The sequence below is a fragment of the Callospermophilus lateralis genome, chromosome 3 (assembly GCF_048772815.1).
Source record: "Callospermophilus lateralis isolate mCalLat2 chromosome 3, mCalLat2.hap1, whole genome shotgun sequence".
Lineage (NCBI taxonomy): Eukaryota > Metazoa > Chordata > Mammalia > Rodentia > Sciuridae > Callospermophilus > Callospermophilus lateralis.
The window spans coordinates 185,926,437-185,946,097 of NC_135307.1; the positions used below are offsets into that span (position 1 = coordinate 185,926,437).

General features: G+C 53.5%; 1 protein-coding gene across 1 annotated transcript; it reads left to right on the forward strand.

Annotated features, from left to right (window-relative positions):
• Window positions 1-1,170: 1,170 nt before the first annotated feature.
• On the forward strand, window positions 1,171-18,871 carry Ankrd60 (ankyrin repeat domain 60). The gene is made up of 5 exons (XM_076849488.1): window positions 1,171-1,516; window positions 6,705-6,835; window positions 8,225-8,390; window positions 10,374-10,673; window positions 18,813-18,871. Exons 1-5 carry the CDS (start codon window positions 1,171-1,173, stop codon window positions 18,869-18,871), a joined length of 1,002 nt encoding a protein of 333 aa, XP_076705603.1.
• The last annotated feature ends 790 nt before the right edge of the window (window positions 18,872-19,661 follow it).

Here is a 19,661-nt window from a genome sequence, read left to right on the forward strand (position 1 = left end):
ATTCTATTGAACTGGTTCTCAGAGAAGAATAGAAGGAATCCATACCTACCATGCCAAAGAAAATAAGACGTATGAGATTTTAGTTTGTAATCCAGGTGACATTTAGGCAACTTTGACAGAATGAGTTAATCACAATCAGAAGCCACATATTAAAAAAAAAAAAATCTTGGAGATACTGTTTTTCTTTGGTAACAAGCAATCTTTAATTTTTTTTATTGCTCAGAAAGTGAGACTGTCATGTTGTTAAAATCTGTTAATCTAGTATTAAATACAGTTATTCAACTGCAATCTTGTATTCTATACAGAGATTAATTTACCATTAAGGGAAAAAAATGAGCTTCTACAAGTGTTATGAGGTGTAGAATTTGCATGCTGAACTACAAGGTGCCTGTGAGGCCCTTAGGGACTCCGATAAATAATTAACCTTTATTTACAATTTGTATGTTAAAATTGTCTATAATGTGAATGCCTTTCCAAAGCAAAGATTCCTCCTGACTGCAGTTTCTTTTCAGAAAGTATCTCAAAGCTTAGGTTTGATTCTTTTTTGTAACAACAGAATTTTCCAAGGTGGTTCTTGGCTCCCCTCTCTCCTCTGCCTGCCTCCGCCCCGCCCCTGTTTGTAAGTGTTAATTGCTCCTGGGCTCCTTGCTGAGTGTGACTTGAGCCCACAGGTAAACTTCCTGTTTACTTGAAAGCTGGGTGAATTGATGGAAACACCTTTCTCCCTCCATGCACTCAAGGACATTTTCAGAGTTGGTGAGGTTTAGTGTCATTTTGCGAATTTCCTTGGAGGCCTCTGGCGAGCCCACGTCGTTTCTGCCACGCTGACTGGTCCCTGGCCAAGGTCTGCACCTGGCTGCCCCCTGAACAACGTGGAGACTTTCTCACGCGCAATTCCTCCAGGTGGCTTGCCCTGAATTACGCCAAGATTGTATTTTAAACAGACCCGGAGAGGGAACAGTTTCCCAGCAGCAGCAAGAACACCCCCCCCCCCACACACACACACACACTGTTATTGAGGGTGACAGGGGCGGGGGCGAGCGGAGGCCAGCGCCTGGTCAGGTAGCTCAGACCCTCGGAGGCCACGCATTGTCCTGCCCGGTGCCTGGCCGCTACCGCCCGTCGTCACAGTCAGGCGGGGGCGTGGACCCGGGGCGCGCGGGGGCGGCAATGACGCGTGGCCACTGCGCTCCAGCAGGGATGACGCGCGGCCTGGCCATGCGGCGGGCGGCGGGGGCGGGCAGTGCGCTACCCGAGCGGCCGCTGGGGGGCGCCCCGCGCCAGGCCTCTTTGCCGCCCAGGGCCCGCGCCCGCAGCCAGAGCAAGCAGCAGGCCGGTGAGCCGGTGGACTCGGACCCTGAGGTCTTCTTCTTGCGGGTGCGGCTAGAGGACACTGGGGAGGTGTTCCGAGTGTCAAACTGCCGCGGTGACACGACCGTGCGGGAGCTTAGAGAGGACCTGGACCTGATTGTCGGCATCCCCTTCAACCTCCAGCGGCTCCACTACTTGGACCAAGGTGGCCCCTGCCCTCCCCACGTCCCTTGAGCTCCGGTGAGGGGTACCTGGTACTCCTCCTGCCTGAGTTATAAAGGGAGGCCTGCCTGCGAGGGTACCCCGGGTGTTAACACACACCGGCCACCTTTAAACCCCAGGTGGAAGAGCCACTGGGGGGTCTTAGCCACATAGGGACTTTTCAGCCCAAAATACTGGATTCACAACAGACCCCAAACTCAAAGCAGACCTCACAGCAGGCCCCCTAGTCCACAGAAATCCTGCCTGGGTCAGACTACATCTGCCAACCTCTAGTAAGTCCAGCTCATAGGAGGACCCCAGATCTCCACACCACAGCAAGGTACCCCAGAAGCCCAGACCCTCAAGTTCCCCATGTCTTCATAAGGGACCTATGCCCCAAAGCCAGCTGTGTCCATACAAGACCATAAACCGAACAAACAAAAAAACCCCTATCCTCAGAAGTACCCCTAAACCCAGGACAATCTGCCTGTCAAAACCCCAAACTCCAAGCAAACCCAAATCCTCATGTCATACTTGTCAACATTGGAACCCCAAGTCCCCTAGCCAGCCATGTTCTCACAAGCTCACAAAGCCTGAGACAAACCCTGATGATCTCAGGACCCCAGCCCAGAACAGAACTGCCCATGACTGAACCCCAAATCTCCAAGCTAAACAATATAGCCTCAAACCCCAGATCCTTCACCAGCTGGGTCTCTCCAAGGAAGCTAAAATTCCAACCCTCCCCCCCACAGGACCCCTAAGCTCAGAAAAAACCTTGCCAAATTTGAAACCCCCAATCCCTAGGCTAATGATGACCACCTCACAACTGGAGTCCTCCAGCAACTGTGTCCATGCAAGCATGCCAGAGCTTGAATGCCCACGCTGGGACCCCAGTTCAGAACAGACGTCCCAAGACTGAGTCCCAGTTCCAGGCTAACCATTATTATGTTAGACCCCCCAAACTTCCATCAGCCATGCCCATGCAAAGATGTTAAAACTCAAAACAAGCCCTGCCCACACTAGGACCTCAAAACAGAGCATACATGCCCAAGACTCAACCCCAAATCTCCAAGCTAACCATTGCTACGTCAGAACCCCAAAACTTCCATCAGTGGTGTCCACACAAGGACTAACTGAAGCGTTGCCCATCCCAGGACCCCAAGACCCAAAACAAATGGCCAGATTTGAACCCCAAGTCTTCAGGTAATGACCATTACCTCAGAACCCTGACTCCTCCAGCAACTGGGTCCACACAAAGACGCCAAAATTCAAACCAACCTGGACTACCTCAGTACCCCAACAAGAACCGAATCCCAGATCTCCACACTGGAGTACTACCTCAGAACCCGGAGTCCTCTGGCAACCATGTCCACACAAGGATGTCAGAGCTCAATACAAACCCTACCCACCTCAGGACCCCAAAACCAAGGACAAACTTGGCCAGATGTTGAGCCCCAAATCCCCAAGATAGTCATGTGACCTTCAGAACCTGAGTCCTCCAACAGCCGTGTCCACACCAGGGTGCCAAACTTGGAGAAGAACCCTGCCCCCTCAGGGTCCCATGATCTCTCTGCAAGCACTGTCACATTTGCCCCTCAGATCCTGGAGCTGCCCTGGTGTCCACGAAATCCTAAATCCCAGAGCAGACTCTACCCAAAACTCTGGATTCTGAATCCCGTCTCCAGTTAGCCATCTCTATCTCCACACCCCAGATCATCAACAACTTTTGTCAAAGCCCCAGACAAACCCTGTCCTCATCCAGACCCCCAAACCCAAAGCCAGCTGTGCCCACATCTTAAAGCTAGTCCCTGGGGTTACCATGACCGCATTGGAACCCCAATCCAGGCAAAGTGTCCTCAGAAGATTTCCAAGAATGAGACAAATCCTGCCTACAACAGGACCCCAAAACTCAAATGAAATATTCCCATACTGAACCCACAAACTTCCATGAAATCACAGCTACCCCAACTCTCCAAGGTTGAAGTCAACCATGTCCATGTCAGGAAGTCAAGGTTCAAAATAAGCTTTGCCTGTATGAGGACCCCAAAACTCAAAAGCAAACTATACTTATATTTGAAACTCAGATTCTTTTAGCTAAACCCAACCATACAAGGATCCCCAATTATAGACCAAACCCTGCCGAATTCAGTCAGAACCCTAAATCTTGGAGCAGATCCTATCACCAAGACCCCAAATCTCAGTGTAGACCTGCCTGATTTTCTAACCTACAGTTTCCACACTATCCGGGCTTCATGAGAACCCCCAAATCCCAAAACAAGTCCTGGCCATACAAGGACTCCAAATACCATACAAGAGACCCTTCCCAAACCAGGACTCCTAAACAAACAGCAAACCTTGCTTTCATCAGAATCCCAAATCCAGAGCAAATTCTGTCCTTATCAGGACCCCAAAGCTCAAAGCAAACCCTGTCCACATTTGAACCCCAGTACTGGCTCTAACCCAGTCTGTATCAGAATCCTGAATTCTGAGCTGTGTTCTTGCCTAGGAGCTCAAAGCTAGCCCAACCGGAATCAGAGCTCAGTATCCGAAGCTCACCATGCCTGAATCAGGACCCCCAAAGATCCTTTGTCCAGACAAATCCCATGTGGGAGGTAGGTACCTGGGGGAGGCCAAAGACCGCACGGCTCAGGTCTCCCTCCACTCATCTCCTTCCCTCAACCTGAGGACGTGGTTTCCCTATCCCAATTCCCTACAGTATTTAGGATATGAGAACAGGATCAAAGCCCCCGAGATCCATCATCTCCCCACCCGGTTGAAATCAACGCAAAACACTTCAAGAAAATGAAGATATTAAAAAAAAAAAAATCTCTGGGCTGCTGCACAGAGATGTGAGGAGCCGATATTGCAGAGAGACTGCAGCTGTACTGCAGGGCCGGGAGGCGATGGAGACGAGACCTGAGAGCAGCCTGTCTCCACCAGCCAGCTCCCGGACTGCCCTTCTGGGCTCAGTTTCCTAATCCGTAAAGCAGAGCCCCATTAGCTCTGGAATTCTCCGTGCTGTTCCCCCATGGACAGGAATGACTCAGGAAACTCCAAACGGGCAGTGAAGGCCAAGACGCTTTTGCACTCTTTAAAATAGGTTCAACGTTTTTCCATGGCATATTTTTCTGCAGGAACATTCAAAAGATGTTCTTGGGCATTTTCAAGGCCTTATTTAGCAGGAAGAGTGTCTCGAGCCTAGACTGTACCTCACATGTTAAGAACGACGGTGAATCATTGAAGGGCTGATTAAGGGTCCCCCACAAGTAATTTGAAAATTATGTATCTCCAACTACAAATGTCTGGACCCCTTCTGTTCATTTATTTTCACTGATGAGCCCTGCTGAGCAATAAATTCAAGAGAGTTAAGAGGGAAAGAGAGAGATGGGGTGAGTTAACACTGATGTCACAGAGCTGTCACTCAGCAGCCACTTAGCAACTGCTACAGAGCATGACCCCTCTCTGTTGCGCAGTCCTTCCTGTGGATGGCAAACGAGAGAGAAGATGATACTACTTCAGTGTTGGGAGAAATTTGGGCTACTGTCTATAATCTGGGGATGCTGCTCTTGCCCACTGCGAAGGCGGAAGAGGGAAGAGCGAATGAGATCGTGCGTGAGCCTCCCATCCAAGCAAGTGGTCAGGGAGTCAGCGAGTGAGGCGAGGGGCGCCCTTCCTATCCTTGGGCAACTCTGCTGATTGACTTAGCTGGCGATAGTGCTTGCGCCTAAGGCCTGGCAGTCTGCCTGTCAAGGGGCATGCTCTGCATGTGTCACCTGCCCGCCTTTGCCAGGGAGCACAGCTTTCCTCAGTGTCTCAGAGCTGTCTGGAAGTCGAGTTGTCTTAGACTGATTGCTAAAGATCCTCTGTGTTCCAACCACCGACAGGACCCCGATGAACAGATTGGTTAGTCACTATCCTCCACTTCCATCCACTCTTCGGAATTTCTAGTGATCAAATGGTGTCCCTAGAGCCCACAAAGCTCCTGGCACTGAACGGAGGCCAGTCTGTTAGGAGATGGCTTTGCCCATTCCAGCCAGGGGAGCCTCTGCTTGCTCCTAGCAGACGGAGGTGCACCTGTCTTGAGGGGTTGTAGAGAGGATCAAAGAACTTAGTGCAGGCACAAGGCACTCACTGTGAAGGACTGAACACACAGGCCCACAGGGGTCCCTGCCACCTGAGCCCAGCAGACCAGCGAGCTCCACTCCCTGGGAATGTGCGTTGGCCTGGCATGGGCAGACCCGAGGCACACTTGTCATTCTTGAGACTGTAGATGGCCAACGCGAGAAAACGCATGTGTTTGAAAAGGTCAACCAAATACAACTGAACCGCCTAAAAAATGCTCTCTATTAATATTCATGTTACCACTGCCGATGGTCTTCCCCAGAGCCCGGATCTGTGAACTTAGAACAGACCCACCCTGGGTCCTTCAGGTGGATAAGCCTCTGTGCCAGGTGATGACAGGCTTAGGAGCTCAAACACGCCAAGCCCCAGCACAGTGGAAGTCAATATTTGCTCCTTACGTGGCCATAGGTCTGCCTTGAGATGATCTTGTCCCCCGGGGCCATTGGCAACACCTGAAGACGTTTTTGACTATGGGAACGAGGTGCAGGGGCTGCTGGTCCCCTTGGGTAGAGACCAGGGAGGCTGCCTCACGTCCTGAAGTGCGCAGGGCAGAGAGCACTCAAGTTCAAAATGTCAGGTGTGCCAGCATGGAGAAACCCTGCCCAGGGTAGTCATGTGAATCCAACAATTTTGGGTCACTGTCACCTCTTTGATTAGCAAATGACCACATTGACCAGAGTTGGTCTTTTAGTTCAACGTATGTAACTCGTGTAAATGCATTTTACCGCAATACATAGTTGCCTCAAGTTTAAGTAGTTCTCTTACAAAGAGTCTGCCTCATAAAACGTCTTTACTGACTCATGTACTTTTTCGCAACAGGACAAGCTATCATTGCAGAATTTTATAAATGGTTGCCATTGTGTTTTTGGTCCAGCTTCAATCCGAGCCGAGCCAAATTAATTTTCTAAAAAGCATTAACGACAACAGGCTCATGCGGAATCATCAAATGAGATCTTTGTTCAAGATTCTAAAATTATCTTTGCGATTCCCAAGGTCAGATAATCTCCTAGCCGATGTAATAAGTTTTCTTTAATGCCCAATTTTCTAAAAGGAAACATTGCTCCCCACAGGAGATATGGTAGATGACGGCACCCTCAAGTTCCATGACGTCGTGCCCGGAGGAGTGATTTCCCTGAGCATCTGGCATTATGATGGCTGGATAGAACTGGTTTTGGCAGCCGTGGAAGGGGACCTCAGTAAGGTGCTTCCCGCTTCTTTCCACGGGTGTTGCGCAGAGCGACAATCTTTAGTGTGAGGGTTTGAGTGGAGGCTCCAGAGAAAGGAAGAAAGATGAGGACCTTGGTCCCCACGATGGCACACTGTTTCAGGAGCTTCCCCTCACTCTCGGGGCGCACAGTTCCACGGACTTGACTTATTTATGGCTTAGGGACCCACTCATCCCTCACCCCCCACCATCGAGGCAGCGCAGACGTCCGTTTGCCTTCTGAGGTTGCGAGTCACTTGACCCTGGTGGAGGGCTCCAGAGCTCTGGGCCTTGCCTGCCTGCTGCGGCCGTGTGTGCTGCTGCGGCCGTGCCCAGGTGAGCGGGAGGTGACCCAGTTCTGGGGGCGCCCACAGCACCCTGGATGGCAGCAGGACCCACTGTTTGCCAGGCCTCCCCCGCGGGGCACTCAGCTGACTCTGGGTGGAAGGGAAGGACAAAGACCAGGATGTTTACCCATCAGAGAAGATGAATCGCTGACACGGGGATAGGTGGATGTTTTCCTGTGGATCAGATTCAGGGGGAGAGGGTGCAGTTCCCTCGCTGGGCTGTGGCCAAGCAAGGGCCGGCCGCAGGCCCTGGCAGGAAGGGCGGGTCGTCCCGGTCATTGCAATCCTCGTCCAGACCCGTCCTTGCTGCTGTCCCTTCTGTGTCCCAGCATCCCCATCCCTGGGCCTTTATTCTGCTGCCAGCAGTTTGGTCTGGGCTCAGCTTTCTGGCTCTCGCCCTGATGTAGGGTTCTCTCTCTCCTGTTTGGGGTCTCGAGTCAGAACTGCCACGACCCATGTCCTTATATGTCTGTCACCTCTGTTCCCTGTGCTGTTCCCCACCTGGCCCTGATGTCTGGGGCAGAGTCCTTCCTGTGGATCCTGCAGCCTTTCTCCCATGTTCCACGAGGTGACCATATGACAGGGCTATGCCCCTGTGAGAGGGGTTCAGAGTGCTCCACAGAGGCACTGGCACAAAAGTGGACAGGAGGCCAGAATTCGGGCCGTCTCGAGGAGACTTCCCCCTTGGGCTGCCCTCTGGCGAGGCCATATCTTGGCTGGTATCTTTGTTAAGGCCACAACTACCTTCCTCTGGCCACCAAAAAAGCTATTTGTTCTCGTTAAAACATTGACTGGGATGTTCCTGCCTCCCCAAGTTGACGGATGGTGATTTTGTCCTGGGAGCACCCACGGGGCGTTGAAGAGTGTCCCCCCCCATCCTTCCCTGGCGTCCTACCATTTCTTGATGAGGCTTTGCCCTCTCCTTTCCCATCATGCACCTTGGTGTGGGTCAAGCAGACAGACCTTCCCTGAGCCGCCCTCAGCCTCTGACCACAACTGCTGCACTTCCCAGAGTAACTGTCTGTGTTCTCTCACCCAGCTGTCCTGCCTCGGAATCACTGAAGATTCCTTCTACCAAACAGCAAATTCACGCTACTTGGAGGGTGAGAAGTGGAAGCGGTGGACATCCCAGAGAGCATTTGTGGCCTTGTACATTGCCTCCCACAGAGGTCACTATGACGCTGTGCGGTACCTTCTAGAACAAGGTAATCTGGGCAGAAAGCATGGTACTTTGGAGAGTCTCGGGGGACAGCATCTTGGTCTTCCTGGTTCCTTCAAGTGCTGATTCCCTGGGTCTGAGTCCTGTCACTCACAGAGCTGGGTCCGGGCCAGGCCTCCATAGGTGTCTGGGAATGTCTCAGTTCAGACCCTGGAAGATGCTGCCTGTTGCAGGGAGACAGAAGTTCAAGACTCCAGGACAGGGAGCAGCAAAGGGTTTCCTGGCATGTTATTTCCAACCAGAACACTGCTGGGGACATGGCCACACTGTTTGCACAATTCCAGTCCCACCTGCAGTTGGAACGTCCCAGGTAGCCTGGCCCACAGGTGGTCCTCGGACCGGCCCTGCCTTCTTTCTGCAAGTCTTGCAGTTACTTCCTCTGGTGACATTCTCCCCAGACTCTTCTCACTCTTGCCTCCACTTAGGGGTGACCATTGTTCTGTCTGTCCCCAGGGAGCCCGCATTGCCTCTGAATTGAAGGGCTTTGCTTGAGATTCTGCCAGAGTATTCTTTATCCTCCTCGGACACGGGGTATTTTGTGTGTGGGGGGCGTGCTCATGATTGAGATGCAGAAGGTTGGAAACGTGTAGGCAAGAGCTGCAGGGCCCCTGGGGAGAGGAGGCTGGCGAGGTCGTGTGGGCTTGACGGGCAGGCTTCACGTCAGACCCCTCCTCTCAGCTCCTCTATTATCCCCACTCCACCAAGCACGGCGGAGAGCAGCCCGGGTTTCCTTGGCAGGATGACTGGGCTGCGTGTCGGGCACATGAACCTCTGAGCTGGGCGAGGGTTGGCGACTGTGCCCTCTGCCTTCCTCCACTGCCTCTTTCCTGTTGAAGAATGAAATACGGCTTCTTATAACCCAGCAGTCCTTTAAGCTCATGAAAAGTCATTTTCACTCTGATGGAACCGTGATGTATTTGAAGGCACCAGTTAAAAAAATGACAGCCGGCTTTGCAAAGTTTTGTGTCCCCTGCAGATGCTGCTGGGAGGAGGCATGTGGGGTGGACTCCACCATCCAGAGTCTGATGGAGACTTCGCCTCACCAGCCAGCCATAGCTCATGAAAACAGGCCCCAGAAATGTCAGCCGAGTTTAATTGAATCGCCTTGTTTTCTGTGTCATGATATTTGTTACCCAGAATTTGATTCGATTCAACAAGTCCACACTGGACACCTGCCATTAGCCCGTCCATCTTCGGGAGACAGTGAGGCATTCAATCGAAGGGAGATCTGTCCATGAGTCAGGCGGCTGATCGTCCGTCACTTCCCAGTGCCTGTCTCCTCCAGGCCCGAGCTACGTGCCTGGGGTGAAAACAGCAGTGATCAAAATGAGTATCTTCTACCCTCTTGGAGCTCACTGGGGAAGTTAACAGATTACAAATAATTAACTCCATGGTCAGTCGCATGGGGGTATCCTGAAGGTGGCAGATGTCTGCTGAATTCATGCAGGGGTGCTGTGGGGAAGGGGAGCTGAGGAGGGCTTCCCAGGAAGGTGAATGGAACACTAAGAAGGACAAGAGTTGTCCCAGGACTGGGGAAAAACAGGCAAGAGTTTTGTTTGTGACAGGAACAGTTTGTACAAAGGGCCGGGGGCAGGATGCAGAGCAGGGTTTAAGGGTAAAGACAGAAGGTAGGTGAAATTAGACCCTCCACCGTGGGCAGGGTCATGGAGGAAGAATGTGGAGGGCTGGTGCTGCACTGATTGGGGCGGGGGGTATGGGTGAGAGAGCAGCAAAGATCAAGACATTAACCCCACAGCAGGGGGATTGCCGTGATGAGGTCTAAGTGGGAGATGACATGGCACTGTGGAAAGACACTGGCTGTCACGAGGGGACAGGCTGGTGCTGAGGGGTGCTGGAAGGGCAGCAGTGCCCGGTCCGGCCCCTCCTGTGTTTCTGGTGCCAACTGTCTCTGAGGGAGGGCTCAGGCCAGGAGAGTGGCCCTCGCTGACCAGGCTTTCTCATTTTACAGGTACCAACTTCCTGGATAGCACGCCCCTGGGCAGGACGCCCCTGCACGTGACCGTCGCCATGGGCCGGCTGGACTGTATGAAACTCCTGCTGGAGCACGGGGCCCCCATCCAGGAGAAGGATGCCAAGGGGGAGACCCCCATCTCCATTGCCCGCTGCGTGAACCGCAAGCTGACGGAGCAGCGCCTGTTCCTGCTCTACTGGCTGGCCAAGGGGACGGGGAAGACGCGCATCAAGGACCTGATCCTGAGGCAGGTCTTCCAGAGGATGTGCTCCAGCTTGGGTTCCAGGAAGACCTCAAGTTAGCTCCCCTGGAGACGGTCTGCCCACCAAAGCCGAGGGCAGAGGTCACCCCGTGGGACCCCGGTGGTGCTCGCCAGGGTGGGGACGGGGAGATGAGCCAGACTCAGACACGGAGTTCACGGTCCTGCTGGAGGGTGACTTGGGGAGGGGGTGTTCCTGTGCATGTTCTGACCCATTACAGACCCGCAGGCCCGCGCGGCCTTTAAATCTAAGCTGTTTGCGCCTCGTGTCCCGTCATGCTGAGGCAGGGGGTGACAGGAACCGACCCCCCACCCAGGCTGTTCAGGGCAGCGCTGTCCAGGACGGATCACAGTGATGAGCGCTACTGTCACTCTGCAAAGCAAGTGCCCACCACTGTCGGGAGGTCGCGAGGGTTCAGTGAGTGAGATCCTTGCAGCAGGGCGCTCCCTGGCTAGGGGTGTTCTGGAAGCGTGGCCAAGCCATGTTTGAGGGACAGAAGCCAAGCCGGGGGGGAGCTTGGTTCTCCCACGTGGCTGCCTCAGGACCTCAGCAAGGCGCTGCGGAGGGCAGTGGGAGACGAGTGAGCTCACACAGGACAGAGCCTGGCTTCTCGCTGTGGCCAGTGCCAGCCCCGCAGCCTCCCCGCTGGCAGGCAGACCCCCTGAGTGTCTGCGCCCGACTCACACCACCTCAGGTCAGGCTGGGAGTGGGCCTGCAGCAGCCCACCCGCCCTGCAGATGGGGGCCTGGGCTTGGAAGCAAACAGAGAAGGTCTGCAGAGGGCACCGGGACCCAGCAACAGCAGAAATTCAAGCCAAAGGCTGCTTGGTGGTTCTAGAGCTTTCTAGGGCAGAAACCTGACTTTTTGATAGGATAACTTCTGGTTTTTAAATGTTGGCTTGAATTTTGGGGGAAGACGCCATGGTACAGAAAGAGTGAGAAGATTTGAGGCACCCACACACCCTGTGTGCTGTCCAGCTCATCTGCTCCTCCCGGGAACCAACCTAAGGCCCAGTGGCACCATGAACAGCTCTGAGCCACGGCCAGGGAACAGCCAGGGTGCTCACAAGGTGCCACATGTCATGCACCTGCTGCCCCACCCACCTGTGGCTGTTTACGTTTTCCTGAAGCCCTATATTCCAGCACCACCTCTAGCATCCAAACGCGTGGCCAAGGTCTCCTGACAATCGAGGGGCTGTCTTTGCGGTGATGGAAAATGACTCTGTGTCCTGGCTGCCCTTCCTTCCCACTTACATCCCAGAAACCGGATTCAGCTTTTAAATTAATGGGCCACATTTCCTGCTGTCACAGCAAGCAAGGTCTTGTTGACGCTGGGGTCTTGTACTCGTCTACGTGGCCTGCCCAGCTCAGCAACCTGTTTGACAAATAAGAGTCAGGAAGAAATAGCTTCGCATCAGCCGCGTCCAAGCCGAGATCTTGTGTTTGGCAGACGTTCCCTAAAGTCAATAGGCAGATATTAAGTCACCCCGATCCAACGGGTCAGTGCACTTAGCTAATGAGGTGTGCGGAGGGGTGACTCGGGCACCTTTTAACTTAACAGGTGGCGTCACTCCAGGTCTGCTCGGCTGTCCTGCTTGTTGGGAGAGACAGCTGCCTGGCACCTGAACCCACAGTTCTGGGAGAAAGTGCTGTAGCTTCACTTGCCCCCAATTCAATTAGGCGCTTGGCCAGGTGTAGGGCAAGTTACACACTCACTCTCTGTGGTGCCAGTATTGCTCGGTCTGTGGCAGGGTCATTTGCACACTTGGGGCCTGGGGAGAGCTCCTCACTGTAGGCAATCTAACACACTGTGTTGGAGCTGGGGTGCAGCTCAGTCTGTGCAGGGATCTGGGTTCAGTCCCCAGCACCAAAAAAACCCAAAAAAAACCCCAAACCAATCCCTGCATCTCACCTGGGAACAAGCCCGAATCATGTAGTATAAGAAATACGTTCATAATCACAAAATTTTAAAGCTGCAAACTGGTCGATGTGTTTCATCTTGTAGTTATTTCATTAAATGTTAAATTTTTTTTTGTGTTTTCATACTTTGGGAGCAAACAAAAATTGGGGGAGGGTTGATCCTGAACACTTTGGTGGGACCCTGAAATCCTTGTAGGTCCAGGCCCTGGAGAGGGCGGAGCAGCTGTGGTCTCCATGGCCCAGCTGGGCCACCCCTCTTGGTGCAGAGGAAGTGGGGCTCCTTGGAGAGGAGCTCCCATGCACCTTTGCACATGGAGGGCTGGCCTTTCAATCTCCAGCAGGAGGGGCCGTCTGTGCAGAGGTGGCAGTGCCGGCTGGGCCAGCGCAGACCTCAGGCGGCATCTGGCCAGTTCTGCCAGGGTGGGTCCCGCGGCTCTGAGACAAGGGTCTCCTATAGAGAAGTGTGGAGGAGATCTTTGTTCATGGTCCCTGAGGGTGCTGGGTACCACTGCTGTCCCAGAGCATGACTGGGAACCTGGCTGGAGTCTGAGAGAAGAGAGGAGACCCATCAGGGCCTCTCCTGGGCTCTCAAGTTGTGACCACTGGAATTGGATTTAGCTCCGCACCCCGGGAGATGTGGCTGCCTGTCCTGGTCTCTCTTGGAGGCACAGGAGGATTCCCCTCGTCTCATCACTGCCAGTGACACTGCTCACCTGTAGCCCTGAGCAGAGCTGGACATGGGCTGCAAGTGGACGAGGAGGCAGGTGCATCACTGTCCTGTTTCCATCTTGGTGGCTGGGATGCTCCACCAAGGCCCATGTCCACCTGGAGACACCTGCCCCCTGGCCTTTCCCCCTCCATGTAACCTCCCTCTTTGTCGTGTGTAAGTTGTCTCCTTGGGAAAGTGTGATGGAAATTAAAAAGCAGTGAGCAGACTCTGGGCCTTAGAGGGTGACCTAAATATCCTTCCCAGGGCTGGCATGGCCACTTGGCCTCCATGTAGCCTCCATTCCAGGTATCACTACAAAGGTGCTATTCTACCCTGCTGAACCACTAGACCCCCGAGCACCCTGGGTCTCTTGGACATCACCTGCTCTTCGGCACTTTGCGTTTTTGCACCAAAGTCCCCTCCGCAAGCTAACGCTGGCCCTGGCTAGACCCTTTCAGAAGCACGGTTGACCAGGCTCTCCCATGGGCCATGCCGCTCTGTGGCACCTAGCACCTTTGCCATGCATTCCGTGTGTTGTAGGCCAGGTTTCCATTCCTCTCTCCGCCTTCCTACTTGGGTGGCCTTGGGAGTGAAGGTCACCTGCTCCTTCCCAACCTGGTGGTGCTGGTGAAATGACCAGTGTGGACTGTGTTCTCAGACCCTTGGTCTTGCAGTGCCATAGGAAGCACCAGGGGTTGTGGCCTGGCAGATCTGGTTAGAATGTCCCTCTGCCTCCTGCCGTGTGGCACTGGGTCAGGCAGTATCACCTGTCAGAGCCTCAGTTTCCTCATCTTTACTTTGAGGTAGTGACACCTGTCTCCTGTTGTCACTGGAGGGATTAGATGCTTGGCATAGAGCAGACAATTGAAAAATGTCAGCCATTATTATTATTATTACTACTGCCACTTAATTTGCTTAAAATGTTTACTCACTGGGAATCAATGCACTCTCTGTTTCCAGAGAGCCTCATACATTTTCAGCAAACCTTATACAATGAGAGTCTCCATCCGGAACTAATCATTCCCAAAGTGGGAGATGAATAATTTCCCTCAGACTTGCTGATTTTGATATGAAGTGGAGGCCTTCCTCAGCAACTTGCAGACTGCGCTCTGAACTTGAAACTCCAGGGCCAGTTCTGCAGGAGAGGAAAACAAGCTCCAAGGCGAGAGGAAAATTCCAGTCGCTGAGCTCTGCCTCCGCAGTGCGCACCGACTACGGCAGCCTCCAGCAGGGGACACAGACACTCATTAACATTTAGAAAAACACCGGTGTTTGTGTTCATTGCAAATGTCAGAGATGCTGCAGTCTGCGCCACTTTGAAAACTCAAAGGTGGGCTCACATGGGGGATCACAGCCACATATTTCTGCCTGAACCACAAAACTGTCCAGAGGGGGAATACACACATATCACACACACAGCTCTCATGACATCCCAAAGGAATCAGTAAGCCCACCCAGGGTAACAAGAAGCTCTGCCACACCAGCTGCCAAAGAGATCACCTCAACGTGTCACCGCGATGTCACTCTCGACCCATTTGGTGGGTGTGCATTCCCAATTTACAGTTGAGAAATGGTAAATACTGATTATGCCTGGGCTGTGGTGGGTGTGAGCGTGCCTGGGAAGTGTCCTGACCCCGAACGGGGGAGCAGGTCAGGTCCTACATCCTTGCAGGATCACGATCAGTCAATATGTTTAGAACCTGGCAAGTGGGCCCAGCCACCCCTCATGTGTCAATCATCCTGCAGAGACCAGGCCTTTGTACATAAGGGGCATGTTTGTGAGGGCTCATAACAGCTGTTCTGGCAGCAAGGCCTGGAAACACTCCAAATGCCCACCAGGGGGACGTGGGGGGCACATTTAGCAGCTGCTGTGTACGTATAGGCCAAGGCAGGAGGGGCATCTGTGACGTGTCATTAAGAGAACTAGTTGCCCAGGAAATGTGTGTGTGCACTGAGCTGCAGTTTTAAAGAGAGGCCAACCCGACGCCTGTGCACCTTGGGTGGAGCATGAAGGCTGATGTGTGCAAGATGCGCCCTGAACCCCAGCGTCACTTGCTTCAGGGAAATCCTGGGATAGAGACTTGTGAATTGTGAAAACTGGCACCTCTTCTCTCTACTGTGTCAAAACACACAAAATTTACCATTGATGGCCTTCAGTGCACCACAGTGTGGTGCAAGCATTGCCACACCACACTGGGGAGCAGAAAATATCCCAGAGTATCCCAGTCACACCTCAAAGGCTCCTTGCAGCCTTCAGTGACCGCCAGTCCACTTCTGCCTGAATGGACTTGCATGTTTGGAATATTTCTAGTGAATCCAATCACACCAGGGAGGCCTTTTGTATCTGACGTGAGCATAGTGTTCTGGGGGTTCACCCACATTGCATCACAGCTTAGTATTTTGTTCCCCTTTATGGCCAAATAATATCCTTTGCAGGGGTGAGCCCCGTTTTATTCATGCATTCGTCAGCTGGGGAACATTCAGTTGCTTCCACCTTTTGGCTACTAGGAGTAGAGCTGCTGTGAGCGTGATGTCCACTACGGATGGCTCGTTTCAGCTTTCAGCTCTTCCAGGTGATCATCTAGGAGGGGCATTGCCATGGCGATTTGAACAACGTATCTCCCTTTCACACTTAAAAAAAATGATGAAATAAAGGAAAGGAAGGAAAAAGAAAACCCTTGCTTGGGCTCTGCCAAGTTGGAGAGCCACAGCGTGCCCCACCCAGCACTTTCCCAGGTGTCCACCGCATTCTCTCGTTCATTCTTTTCATAACAACCCTGGAAAGCAGACCGTCTGCAACCGAACCCAGAGAGGGTTTGTTCAAGAGGTCACTGACCCCGCTGCCCAGAGATGCTAAATTCAGTGGGTTTGGGGCAGAGCCTGAGACTCTGCATTTCTAACATTTCCAGGGACGCTGGTGCTGAACGGCACCGAGCAAGTTCCACCTCATGTCCACTTGCCACTGAGGGAACAGAAGCTCATAGATGGTCAGCACCTTGCCCAGGGATGTGGAGCACCCAGGTGGCAGAGTGAGGATGACCTACACCACGGTTTGACAGGCACCTGCCAGCGTTAGCAGTGCCAGCTCACAGCACTGCCCCTTCTCTATGGGGCTGGTGAACTCCATCCCACACCCCTCTGGAGGACAGGCTGGGCATTGCTGGGGGGTCTTCCTGGCCCCCCTTTCTCTTCTGAGCCCCCTTTCCCACTTGTATATTCAGAAAATGCTGGCACTTATTTTCAAAGCATGGAGGAGGTGCCCAGCCGGAGTCCTGGCTGAGCACCAGTGGGGAGTGCAGGATTCAGGACCTATGGGCAGGTGCTCAGGCCCCATAGACACTTCTTCCGGATCCTGAGGGAAGACAGCCACCATTAGGGAACACAGCCACCACTAGGGAACACCCTTTTTTCTCTCTTGGTCCTGCATTTGGAAGGAAACCCCTCCCAGGCCGGCCAGCTACCGGCTCCCGACAGGTGGCGCTGTTGCTCGCCGCTGCCACAGGTGGGCGGACGCGCCGGCCCTGGCGGCCGCCAGGTGGCGCAGCGAGACCACAAATGACTCGCGGAGCCGGAAACTTGCTGTTAACCTGACTTGAGGGTCCTGCGTCGCTTTTCTCCTCCGATTTGGACACTTGTGCCCCAAGAGCTTCCCACTCTTGATTCTCTTGTGTCTCTGGATATTTTCATAGTTTACAATGTTTAATAGACCATTATAGCAGCTTTATGTGAGTAGTATTTCCACATAAAACTTGTAGTCTAAGAGCTTGGGCACTGGGTTCTCCAACTGACTCAAAAGTCCTCCTCCAGGGCCAGGGGTGAGAGCTAGCCAGCTCTTTCCCCCTCCCCTTCCACACTGGGGACTGAACCCAGGGTTGCACTGGACTGCACCCCTAGCCTTTTTTATTTTCATTTTGAGACAGGGTCTGGCTAAGTTGCCCAGGTTGGTCTTGAAATTGTGATCCTCCTGCTTCAGCCTCCCGGTAGCAGAGATTACAGGCCTGTGGGGCAAGAGCTAGCAAGTTTTAGGGGCAAATTCTATTTCTCACCCCCACCATCGGAGGAAAAATCTATGCTCTTTCTTTTACTTCTAATGAGCATTTTAATTAATGTCTCTGCCACCCAGAAGGGGTGGCCAAGGAAGGTGAGAAGGAAGAGTCTGTCTTAGGAATTCTGAAGTTCAAGACCCTCAGCCTTACTCCTCTCCAGCTATGTCCCAGCCACGTACGGGCAGAAGGACTGAGATTTAACAGGAGCACGCCTCGGAATTACGGTTTTTACCAGATTTTTCCTTCAAGCGATTCGTGACGTACCCCCAACTTTCTGCGAATGGCACTACCTTTCGTACCTGGCTCCCTTCACGTGGGGCTTAAGAACTGCAGGGGAGGAATGAAGACATGTACCGGCCTGGTTCTGTCTGTGCCATGAAGTGTTGGATTCTTTAATCGGTTCTGTGAGACCCCATGAGGGTTCGTGTTTTCCACCTCACACATGGGGACGGGGCTGGGGGAACCGCCCAGCTTTGACAAGGAGATGAATGGGGACTGCTGTGGGGAGCCTGGCCCTGGGCAGGGGTGGAGTTTTCTCAGCACAGCGACCCACCCGAGCCCCCCACTCTCCTCCAGGCCAGGGGCTCTAGTGGGCCCCACCAGGAAATGGCTGCACCCTCTCCCTGCCACTGCCCATGCCCATGCCCAGGCCCTGGCCCGAGCTTCCCCTCTGCCTCTGGGGGTGCCAGATCCGACAGTCCCCTCTACAGGTCTCCACAGCCCAGAAGAAGGCAGTGTTCCCCGCTCAGGGGGCCCTCCCCGCTCAGAGGTGCCCTGCAGGGCCATGGGGCTGACCCCTCTGCGCCCTCCCCAGCCCGCTCCACTTGTTACCTGAGTGGCCGACACTCTCTTTAGAAGGTGGGGACACATCCCTGTGTCCTTACTGTGGACATCAGTTAAAGTCCCCAGAGAGCAGCCCTCACAGAGCTGATGGCTTGGGGCAATGATGGGACAGTCCTGGGAGGATAATGAAGCTGGGCTGTATGGGAAGGACCCACAGCGATGGGCAGAGAGCCACAGTGGGCAGTGCTGCAGGGGACAGGGCTGGGTGGCTGTCCAGATGAGATGGAGCTGAAACCTGAGGAGCCAGAGGACTCTGGGCAGCCCTAGAACTTTCCAGAAGCCACTGGCATGTGACAGCTTAGTTCCCAAAGGAGGAAGCAGAGGTTCAATGTGGGTTAGGCAGGCCCGGGAGGCCTGAAATTGTGATCCTCCTGCTTCAGCCTCCCTCGTAGCAGAGATTACAGGCCTGTGGGGCAAGAGCTAGCAAGTTTTAGGGGCTGAAGTTTAGGCAGCAGCGCTGGCTGTGGCCAGGCAGTGCTGGGTAACAGTCCCTGGCCAGACCAAAAAGGACCACCTTCCACTTGGACAACTGCAGCCAGGGTGGGCACAGCTGGTGCATCTTCTCCTATGCCTCTCAGGGTCCTTGCAACGGCTGGTGGGGACAGGCAGAGCTTGGCAAGGTGCAGGCTCAGAACTACTCACTCTTTCTCTGGATGCAGATCAGTGGTCCAGCAAGTCAGAGGCCAAGCCCAAGGTGAAGGTCACCTTCGCGGAGTAGTGGCAGGGGTAGAGGACAGAGGGGTGAGAAGGCTGGCCTGGCCAGAGAGGAACTTGCATCCTCCTGCCTCGGCCTCCCAAGTCACTGGCATTACAAGCTGTGTTTTAAAGACAATAGTCAGCAGGAGGGGGACTGGGGCTGGGGCTCAGCAGTACAGCGCTTGCCTAGCACCCAAAGGTGCTGGGTTCGATCCTCAGCACCACATAAAAATAAATAAATAAAATAAACATTAAGAAAAAAAATGAGAGTTCATAATCCAATTGAGTCAAATGTATGAAAGATGATTTATCATGAGCTTTGTAATGTTTTGAACAACCAATAAAAAAAAAAAGAAAAAAACTTATGAGTCAACAAAGAAACCATAGTAGAAAAAATTAAGAAAAAATAGTCAGCAGGAGGCAAGAGTGGGAACCTTTAGGCCAACTACAGGAGATTGCTGCGGTCCAGCAGGGAGAGGATGATGACCAGGCCGGGGGTGGGGTGGGGGATGGGGAGAGGGGTGGAGGCCAGAGCTGTGGGGAGGGGGCAGGTGAAGCTGGGCTGGGAAAGATGTGTCCTTGGAGCAGCTTGGGATGGTGTGCCGCTTACTGAGAAGGGAGAAGCGGAAGATGGGGGGGAACCAAGCCTTCTCTGTCTCCTGTGGCCGCCGTCACAAATCATGTGAACTCCGTGACTTCAACAGCAAGCTTCCTTTCTCACGGTCTGCATGGAGGTGGCCGCAGGGCTGCGCCCCTTCTGAAGGGTTCAGGGCGGGAGCCTTCTGCTCCTCCAGCGTCAGGGGCTTCTGTCC